Genomic DNA, 11,170 nt, shown 5'->3' with positions numbered 1-11,170 from the left:
TATCCATTCTAGGGTTTGTACTGTACCATAGTTTGTACCGAAATTAAATTCAAATTCAAATAATCAACAATGGCGCTACCGCGCTACCGGATGTTGTCCGAAATTTATGACAGCTTCAGTTTGATATATATGACATAAAATAATTAAATTGAAAAAATTCACTACCTAAGAACGATAAATAAAATACTAATGTGCAATTATTATATTTCACATAATAAAATCACTCGTAAATTTTAGAAAATAATAATGGCTTTGTATTACTAACGCCATCTATATTTGTTTATAGTTAATGCACATTTTTGTTTGCTGTCAACACCAAAAATCTCATTCCATTACGCGCAATAAATGGATAAAAATATAATAAATAAGCAATATGAAGAATAAGTATAATTAAGAAAAAATACTTCATAAAACTAATTTGTTAATTGATATAAGTTTGATGAGCATAACTGTATCAAATGATATAGGGACAAAAATTTTATCTGAAAATCCATTCCGATCTACACACTAATCGTGGTGCACGAGCCGATGACAGCGCCAATCGTGACAACATATTGGAACTAAAATAATCATATGACTCGGGCTCGTCACCTTTCCTTCGGCTATTGATTTGCGCCTTGGTCTCGTTTGTCTCCGCATAGTTTTTGTGTAAATCATTTGAAATGGCGAGTCAAACGCAGGGGATCCAGCAATTGTTGGCTGCTGAAAAGCGCGCCGCAGAGAAAGTATCAGAGGCGAGAAAGCGTAAGTACAACTAATTGCGTTTTATGTATTTTGTGGGTTTAGTTTTTTATAGATTGATTGAGGTGAGAAATTGCTCTGCCCTTGTATTTAGCAGACATCCTAATATTCGGTTATAAGGAAAAAATATATGCTTAAGGAAAAATACATTCAAAGAATCTTAAGATTTTGAATACTTTTCATTGAAATCCCAATAAGATTGCTGTCACATGATGGAGGGTGTTAGTCGAAGATAACAGACTTTGCTTGTGCTAAATACGATCAAATTTTACAAATAAAACATTTGCTAGTAACGGAATGAAAATATCCTCTAATATCCTTTAAATAACTTGTAAAAGGGTATAAAACTAAAAACATGACTATGTAGGTACTAACTGTATGTGTGTGTTATTGATACAAGTACATGAGCATATTTATATAAGGCTTAAAAATTCCATTTATTTTATGTAACAAATAGGTTATTGTTTAATTAGATATCTACCAACTGGAAGTTATACAGATAGTTTTATATTGTTTAATTAGATAAAATATACATAAATATGAAAATGAGCAAAAAACATTTATCCATTTTGATGAAATTTAAATTACGGGTAAACCGTTGCTATTCCATTGTATGTGCCCTTCTTTATATTTAACAATAATTAACTGCGATAAGTTGGTATTTATTTGAAGCAAACAAAATACAAGGACAATACTGATTTTGTCTTGCTCAGATGGCAAGTATTACAAGAATATTTGACTATGTCTTATATATACGATTAAACTAAAGTTATTTAAGGTTTTCAATCTAAATTCAAGGACCAAAATAAAAAAATAATATCACAAAATTTAACCTGTCAAAAGACCTGTTATAATTTTCATAGAATTATAAATTATTTCTAATGTAAATCCATAACTACTACTATATATATATCTAACTTAAATTAACAATAATTTTACAGGAAAAGCGAAACGCCTAAAGCAGGCCAAGGAAGAGGCCCAAGATGAGGTTGAAAAGTACAGACAGGAACGTGAGAGGCAGTTCAAAGAGTTTGAAGCTAAGGTAAATTAGAATTATACATATTAACCCCCTAACTATATTTATACTTAATATTATAAAGCTGAAGAGTTTGTTTGTTTGTTTGATTGAACGCATTAATCTCAAGAACTACTGGTCCGATTTGCAAAATTATTTCAGTGTTAGATAGCCTGTTTATTGAGGAAGGCTATAGGCTATATATCATTATGGTAAGACCAACAGGAGTGAAGCCATATGTGTAAAACCGCGAAGCGCATATAGTAAATAATAAGTATGCACTACAAATAAAGTAAATTCTGTTGTTTTGTGAAAACAGTGGTAAAATAGGCATTCATTATCAAAACATGTGTTGCGTAGACCTGTTGTGCAGCAAAATAGCTCATGTGTTATTTTGCTACACAAGCTACATCACTGTCAAGTATTATCAAAATCAGTTCAGTGATTTTCATATGACAGTAAGAAAAATACATTCCTACAGTAATAGTTAACACACTTTATAATTATAATTTCTTAAATGTATTTACAAGTTGGGAGATTCAAAGGATTATTTTATAATCGTCAATCTAGATTTTAATCTTGTAGTTATTTTCTATCTTTATCTCAGAAAAAACCTTGAGCTATCAAGTTGATGATAAATTTAAATTTGTTGCTAGTGCAGATCTTACTGAAGCTTGTACAAACAAAAAATATATATACTACATATATATAATATGTTGTGTGAATGGCCAGTCATATTAATTTTTATTTCATTTATTTCAGGTAACAGAATTGTACAGACCCATAGAATAAATACCTTACAGACTAAAATACATATAATAATTTACTAGATTTCCGCCCGCGGCTTCGCCGCGTTTGCAAAGGAAAACCCGCATAGTTCCCGTTCCCGTGGGATTTCCGGGATAAAAACTATCCTATGTGTTAATCCAACTTACCCTCTATATGTATGCTAAATTTCATTGTAATCGGTTCAGTAGTTTTTACGTGAAAGAGTAATAAACATCCATACATCCATACAAACTTTCGCATTTATAATATTAGTAGGATAACTAAAAGTATTAATACATATTATATGTAATTTATTTTTATTTTTATAATTAATAATTATTACTTTATGTTTATAGCACATGGGCACACGGGAAGGTGTAGCTGCCAAGATCGAAGCAGAGACCAAGGTCAAGATTGAGGAGATGAACAAAATGGTCATCACCCAACAGGAAGTGGTGAGTTTTCGTAATATAATATGTATAAAAAATATGTAATCAGTATAGTATATATTCTTGTTGCCTATACCTACAAAATAACTGAAGAAATAGACATACTTTATTTTGAACCTTTAAATACTCACTATCAACAATATAATATAATTCTAAAAGAATTTCAAGGATAGAAAATATTTGACTGTGATGTGGGAATCGAACCTGCTTACTTCGCCGTATTATGGTGACTCAGCAATCAAATTTATTCTAGTCTTTTGGGTTTTATGTGACAAAGGCTCCTCTTATTGAGAAAATTAACAACCATCTCAACCATTCTCTCCTATTAATAATACCTACTATGCTTTCTGTATTTGATATGTATTACGTTAAGTAATAGTTATTTATTGTTCAAGTTATAAATAAGGAAATATTAATTATTATTTAGAACTTTCAAGATTGATTGATTCACATATGAAATGTAAATTTGCAGGTGATCAAAGACATCCTGCAGCTGGTGTACGACATCAAGCCCGAGCTCCACCAGAACTACCGCTTAGACTAAGCGCAGACGCTCCGTAATCAAACGCTTGCGAACACGCACTCTATTCATAGTTCTATTGTTATTTGTAATCTGTAGCCCGTTGGCGCCAATGCTCGCGTCAATGTCAACGTCAACTTGACAGCTGACAGCCGCTGATACTCGCCGCTCGCTGTACATACCTAGCTTGGTGTTGCCATGTTAACGTTTAATCATTGAATTTTAATCTTATATTATCAGCTCGATATCATTCCATATGAAATACAAGTATTGGAAGACCGATGAAGAACAGATTTAACTTATTGAAAATTGTATGTTATTCAATGTTGTATGTTGAATAGAAATATATATTTAAAATAAATTTGGAATGTTTTTATTTATTTCTTGTTACAAAGTAGTCTAAAGTGATTGCGATGTGTACAGTATTAGAGGAAATATATTATTAATGTACTATTAGTTATTTTATTTTATTCCTGTTTGTTGGTCCAGTCTGGGTACTTCAGTTCGGTGTTCCTGAAAATATAATATATTTTATGTTGCCATGTATAAAATTAAAAAATGTACATATTTATTCTGAATTTATAGAAAAGGTATTCCTGATAATATTAAATTCTCATAGTAATATAATTTTTTTTTTTAATATTTTAACAGAACAAAAAAATGATTGTCTATCAATTGATCATAAATCGTTTTTTCGAATTCCACTTTTTATCGAATTTTTTTTTATCCATAACATGTAATACTTACATAAGCTTAACAGTATGTTCGCCAATCGTATCCAACCAAGAAGCAACCGATCCGACCGCTGAGAACACAGCTGGTTGGTATGGCAGGTCACAGCGTTTGGCGGAAAATGACAGGATTCCAACTAGGACGCCATCTTGGATTGCTGGACCGCCCGCGTCATGCTGTAAGTGATGTAAAATAATTATTACGTGAAAAGAAACTCGAAAACTAGTATCATATTATAGAGTAAGATCCCAGAGCCGTAAGACACAACTTATTTTCTAAAGCATATAAGTTTCGGTTCACTGTAGTCTGTAGTGTACTTTTTAATATCTGAATGTTAGTGGAGCAGTTAATTTTGAAGGCACTTATAAAATCGGAACTTACGTTGCAAACGTTTTTAGCTTTTGTTATATATCCTGCGCAGAAGTTTGTACGTGAATGCACCAGATCCCTGCAAAAAATAATAAAATTTTACTCTTTAACTATATATTCCTGTCCAGGTATTTCTTAAAAAAAATATTGATCTCTCACCTTCCATATATCTCCTGGCAGTCGGCTATATCATAGACCGGTAATTCAAGCTTCTGTAATAGCACTTGACCGCCCAATCCACCGACACCCTTTAAAAAAAATAAAATTATAATACCATATTGAAAAAAAAAAAAACACTACATAAAATAAAAGGAACTATTTTATCAATCCATACAACAACAGGATTAAAAATTTATAATAAACGAGTACCTAACTATTCTCATTTTTCAAACCAAACCGCCAAATTAATTGCACGAGCAAAGTCACAGGAACGAGCTAACTTTAAATCGAACTTTTCTTACCAGAACAGAGCCCCAACCAAGAAATGTGATCACAGCATCAGTAGGCACCAGTTTATCAGCTTCATAATCAATCTTCGCGACTTTCGTGTCCAATTTCTCATAGGATATATTCCTGTCCAGTTTTATAACCGCAAAGTTGAATTCCAGGGTATTTGGTTTGTAGTTGGGGTGGAAGAATATCTCGGAGACGTGGTAGACGTCGCCACCAGCAGTCGCGTTGGAGGAACCAACTCGGATAGACAGCATCTTGACGTATTCACGGAAGAAGCGGTTGTTGTACTGCCTGGATTTGGATTAAAAAAAAAGTGTAGTAAGTAGATTGTAATTTGTCTATGAACCTATACTTCTACTGCACTTTGACCTTTTATTTTTATACAGATTTTCCTAACTGGTGGAAAAAAAAATGGTGAAAATGCTTGCATAATGTTTTGTTTTATTTAATGCCTTCTTCATTTCAAGAGTAGGTAGTTTTCAGTCACATAATATATCGTCAAATTTGCTGGTCTCATTACGATAGTTCTTGTGACCAATAGGACCAATCAATTTAACATTTTTTATACCTTGACCGACTACAAATATTTGAAATAACCGCTCACTTTATTACAGAACAAGATAACCTTATCATAAACTCACAACTGCAAGCAATGAGCAGCAGTCAGCACTTTATCAGTGTCAATGATGACCGCACCGCACCACAGCTGTCTATTGACGAGCAAAGCTGCGAGGAAAGGGTAGTCTTCAACGGTTGCTACCTCATCTGCGTTGTAGATCCTTCGGTAGCGACGGTCTAGTGTGTGTGTTTGTTTCGTGGCTAAAATGGGTTAAAAGACATTTATACAAAACTAGCGGTCCGCCCCAGCTTTGCCCGTGGTACATTTCTACGTTTTCTCTCCATAAGAACCATCCTCGTACTTTAAGAAATGTAATAAAAAAATAATTAACGAAATCGGTTCAGTTGTTCTCGAGTTACCTATGCGCTTACCAACACATTTTGCGATTCATTTTTATATTATAGATTACTTAAACTGATCACGAAATAAATAAATAAAAACACTTGCACAATGAACATAATATACAATAGATACAATTAAACACAAAAAGTCTTTACCGTAGAAATTGGTCAGCTTTGAAGCGATTTCTTCCAGGCAACAAAATTAAACTAATTTTACGTCCAATACCTAATTTATTTAAATTTATAGATTTGGGTAAATTTTAAATTGTCTCCTTATAAGTTAATTCATAGAATCAGGCAAATAGTGATTTGTTACATGGTATCTTATAAACGTTAAATACCTTAGATCTGCCTTTTTTCTTCGAAAGTAATTATTAAAAAAAAAAAATGTTAAAAGTTGAACTTCCTCTCTTGTGAACACACACGTGAAATTCTTGTGTATTTTGTTTAATAATTTAAATTAAACTGTAAATGTTTAAACCCCTTCCAGACGACACAATTTTTCGTCCAATTTGACTAGATTGGCAATCAAATTGGGTCGTCTAGACGGAAATATGAAATTCAAGGTCATTGGGTGGTCGGGATCGGCCGATTGCCTTGGGATTGCCCGATCAAATTGGGTGGTGTGGACGCTAATTGGCCAATTTTTACTTGTAATCTCTTCCTGATGCTAGATATTTAAGCGTTACTAGTGGTTACTATTAATCTCTCCTCAGGACTAACGGCTTCTCTCATAACAGTGTCTTGTTTAGTAATGTATGGGCTTACTAGAGATAATAATTCATTAAAAGTGTCATGGTCCATCCGCATAAAATTTGTGAAATCGACACTGTCCAGTTCTCTAACAATATTTATATGACTTAGCAATATTTAACTCTAACATTATTTCTTTTAAGCAACCATTCTTTGCTCCTTATCCTTTTTCTTTTTCTTTCTTCTAAATTTGTAGTTACAGCCAAAATCAGCCCCAATTTTTTTTGTTTTTTACTAAGAGGCATGTTGCAAAATAAAAGTCCAGTCAGTTACGGCAACGGAGCAGAACTAAAATTGGCGATTTAATTGTGTACGTGTGGATAGAGGATCAAATTGGGCCCGATTCAATCGGCAATCAAATCGGCTGATTAAATTGTGTCGTCTGGAAGGGGTTTTATGTGTATGTCTTCTAGAATTTCATTTTTTTTACGAAGACAATATACTCACTATCAGTAATTTTGTCTCTGGTTTTGTTGGCGTTTGACCTTCGTGATGGAAACTCAATGGGTAGACCCTCGTACTGCCACTCTGTACGGTACATGTTCTTACGGGATATACGCTCAATTTCCACTGGTGATATATTATGTTATTACTTAGTTTACACGACACAAGTACGCTATAACACACCACAAAATGCGACATTACGCTATAGCCTATAACCTGCATTACTTATATTATTATTTATTACACTAGTTTTCCGTCCAAGGCTTTGCTCGTTTTTTCTAAGACCTAATAGTACTAGTTGGTACGTATGTGCGAGTTTAGTTCTTGTTAAAAAATCCTAACAAAAGGTATAAATGTAGGTAATATTTCTCAATTGTTCCGTACTTATTTATAGAATAATAGTTACCACATTAATCTAAAGTTACCTACATCTATATGATATTCATGATAAATCTAACACAGAATATAACGCAAGAAAATACTTGGCACCTATCTACTTACAATTATTTGCAGAAAACAAATATAATTAGAAATGTTTAAGTTTCTAATACTATCATCAATGCGTGCCGGATGCGTGTAACGGAACTGTGAACGGAACGTTATAATAAGCGTAATTGCGCAAATTTCGAAAATTACCAGATTTATTTAACTGCATACATTGTTCAAATTTTTAAATTTAGATGACCTATAAGTATTCTATTATAATTTATAATCATTGTATGTTTCTTTTAAATTTTTTTTGTTCATGTTCGCGTTATAACATTATACCTACGAGGACATTTCCATAGGGCCACTAGTTTTTGCGTAAAGCTTTGGATTTGTAGCTAGGTAAGTATATCTTTTTATATAAAAACTGATGGTCAATGATGATACTAATGAGATAAAAAAGGTATTTTTAAACACTTTTATACAACTAAAATCACTCACAGAACCTACTTACACCTAGAATCATAAACTTCCTTTGAAATGGAAATACCTATAACTCTTTTGTTTTCTAAGTATATTTATCTATTAAAAAAAGAAAGCTTTCCGTTTCAAAATTAATTAATTTAATCAATTATATGAAATGGCGATCGCCTCGATGGTCTAGTGATTAGAGAATACAGAGTAGATCCAACTATCAGAGACTCCGAGGTTCGCGTCCATGGTTGGAAAAATTAAATCATTACTAATGTTAATACATATTTTAAAGTTGAAGAGTTTGTTTGTTTGAATGCGCTAATCTCAGGAACTACTTATCCAGGAAGGCTAGGCCTATCATCACGAAAAGATCCACAGGGGCGAAGCACTGCGGGTAAAACCGCGGGGTACAGCTAGCCTATGATAATGCGAGTAAGAATACTTACTATCATCAGATTCTGTGTCGATCTTTGCTTGAGAGAAAATAAATAAGGAGAAAACTAAACAAAGTATGAATACAGACATTTTTGTGTTAACACCAATTTTCTGTATGGAAGTAAATGTACATTTCATATCTGATTTTAATGTTATTGTGAAATAGTCTGAGAGCTAGCATATAATATTTTGTTTCCTATTTTTTACATCTTGAAAGTAAATCATGACGTATAGGCAATACCTATTATTGTAAGCAAAGGCCAGGATCTAGAGTTGTAGGTCGCGTTAGAGTAAGTAGGTATATGTATATTCTATGGTTTTAGTGTTGAACAATGTACATGTAGGTATTGTAGTTTAACTATTTCAAGTTTAATCTAAAATTTATGAAATAACGGCAAACTCTGACTTTGTTTGAAATTGTAACTTTCATGTTAGCTCAGATCAATATTAAAACTTATTTTATTGTTACTATTTGTTACCTAGCTACCTACCTACTTTATTTTCCCTTCCATTTTTATGATTTAAAATGTATGATCCAAATATGTCACCAGCTCTCGTACAAAATAAAACAACGCAACAGTCCATAAAACATTTAATTCATAATATCAATAGCAAACGTCGAATAACATATAAATGTACCTACAATTGTATTTGTGAACATTGTAAACGGAGGCTCTTTGCGTATAGGCTAGGATCACGCTCGGTGACGCAGCCGCCCATAGCGGGGCGCTCTCTTTATGTTACCCTTCACTGAAAGAAAAAACACAATCATAGTTCATATAACTAATAAAAAAAAAAAAAAATTGTGTAGAGTTGCCACTTAAGAAAACGGAAACTCTTTATGTTACCCTTCACTGAAAGAAAAGAACAACTGTGTATTTGAAAATTGACAGAAATAAACTTTTCACAAAATGCAGAGCGTGTCCGATAATATTTTATTCTAGCCTGATATTATAATTATGATTACTCAATATAAATAAATCAGTTTTCAATTACCTACAAAATTATACATAGTTATGCCAATAGCTTAAAACAATCCTGAAAGGCATAATTTTTCGCGTAAAATGATTTAAATTTCAGAGAAGTGTTTTAAAATAGGTTCAGTTGTTCTTTTTATTTCTTCTTTTTAGTTCAAAACACTTAATTATGATACAAAAAAATTGACAGAAAGCTGCTTTGAAAGCGCTACAAGCACGCTACAAGCTTCTATAGGTACTAAGTTTTATTAAAATCGCACACACATTAGAAAAATAATTATATACTGTCAACAGGGTACTCCAACAACTAGTTAAAATTATAATACAGTGAAACCTGGTTAAGTGAGACATCAAGGGACCTGCAATGTCGTTTCACTTATAGAGGTATTCCACTCTTACCCAGTGTCTCAGATATACAGGTATAAATAAATATCTGTCTCATTTACAGAGGGTTCCATTAATAGAGGTGAGAATGCAGGTTCATAAATGGATATTAACTTCAGTTTTTCACTTATTGATAACGATTGTAGCTTTCGTTTTGACATTTTTCAAATAAACATCTGTATGATAGTAAAGCAAAACTAAAACTGAAGGTAATTGAAGCTCAAAATTTGTACTTACCTACGTACTTGGAATTACGTGTGGAATTTGTGGATAGAATAAGAATGAGTAAACAAACAATGTTATCTCAGTTACAGAGGTTTATGCATACAAAATTTACTCGCTGTCTCATTTATAGAGGTAAGTATGATGATAAATCGAAAGAACAAATCCCAGATATAGAGGTTTACTCGTCCCACTAACAGAGGTAATTCAGTGCCAAAGTTTTGGGACCTCAGCATGAGTTCCAGTTATGGAGGTTTCTCACTTATCCAGGTCCCACTTAACCAAGTTTCACTGTATACCTATTATTTTTTTTGCCGTTAATCTATACTAATATTATAAAGCTGAAGAGTTTGTTTGTTTGAACGCGCTAATCTCAGGAACTACTGGTCCGATTAGAAAAATTCTTTCGATGTTAGATAGTCCATTTATCGAGGAAGGAAGAAGGCTGAAGGAGGCTATAGGCTATATATCATCACCCTAAAACTAACAGGAGCGGAGCAATGCTGGTAAAACCGCGGAGCACAGCTATAGGTTAGTATCTAATAAGATGTTAAGTGCTTTGCTCTTATTTTAATAAATGTCAAAATTACCTAATGTAGAGAAGCCCATTCCCAGGGGAGTGGGGTTTGCTATTGAAATGCCCACCAGTGCTAATACTATAGCTACCTGAAAAAAGACACATTTTAATAAGTTAAATCTTATTACTACCTACTTACTTTTAAAATAAATGGAAATTCTTTTTTTTTTATTGGTAATAGGGAAGCGCTTGACCACAATCTCGCCTGATGTTAAGCTGAGATGTGGTCTTGGAACGCGCTTCCCTAGAAGATACCTGTTCACTCTACGCTTGAAATTCAAAATTCTTCAAATTAAATATAATATGGAACTAACAACTTTGAACATGAAACCTTAAAATTACTTATTACAACACAAACATGAAGCCAACTGAAATCCAATGTAAGTAGGTAATACTTATAGAACTTTTATCAATTATCACTTTCAACCATTGCTTTCAACACAAGATACGCGGTAAATTAAACTTTTACGA

At 32.7% G+C, this 11,170-nt stretch overlaps 2 protein-coding genes and 1 long non-coding RNA gene across 3 annotated transcripts; 1 reads left to right on the top strand and 2 right to left on the bottom strand.

Moving 5' to 3' along the window:
- The first annotated feature begins 576 nt into the window (after positions 1–576).
- LOC123701809 (V-type proton ATPase subunit G) lies at positions 577–3,944 on the top strand. Its single transcript, XM_045649371.1, has 4 exons — positions 577–744; positions 1,683–1,783; positions 2,881–2,979; positions 3,446–3,944. The coding sequence occupies exons 1-4, from the start codon at positions 663–665 to the stop codon at positions 3,515–3,517; spliced, it is 354 nt and encodes a 117-aa protein (XP_045505327.1). The 5' UTR covers positions 577–662; the 3' UTR covers positions 3,518–3,944.
- Positions 3,844–8,709, bottom strand: LOC123701808 (trypsin 3A1-like). Its single transcript, XM_045649369.1, has 8 exons — positions 8,551–8,709; positions 7,208–7,330; positions 5,689–5,866; positions 5,056–5,338; positions 4,754–4,842; positions 4,607–4,673; positions 4,241–4,401; positions 3,844–4,006 (listed from the first exon to the last, which is right to left on the bottom strand). Exons 1-8 carry the CDS (start codon positions 8,675–8,677, stop codon positions 3,961–3,963), a joined length of 1,074 nt encoding a protein of 357 aa, XP_045505325.1. The 5' UTR covers positions 8,678–8,709; the 3' UTR covers positions 3,844–3,960.
- A 407-nt stretch (positions 8,710–9,116) lies between these two features.
- LOC123701810 lies at positions 9,117–11,164 on the bottom strand. The gene is made up of 3 exons (XR_006752780.1): positions 10,955–11,164; positions 10,713–10,788; positions 9,117–9,289 (listed from the first exon to the last, which is right to left on the bottom strand). It is a non-coding gene; the product is annotated as an uncharacterized LOC123701810 (long non-coding RNA).
- Between the last annotated feature and the right edge of the window lie 6 nt (positions 11,165–11,170).

Source organism: Colias croceus, chromosome 22, assembly GCF_905220415.1.
Source record: "Colias croceus chromosome 22, ilColCroc2.1".
NCBI lineage: Eukaryota > Metazoa > Arthropoda > Insecta > Lepidoptera > Pieridae > Colias > Colias croceus.
The sequence above is the reverse complement of the archived record's forward strand: the minus strand, read 5'-3'. Positions and strand labels throughout refer to the sequence as shown.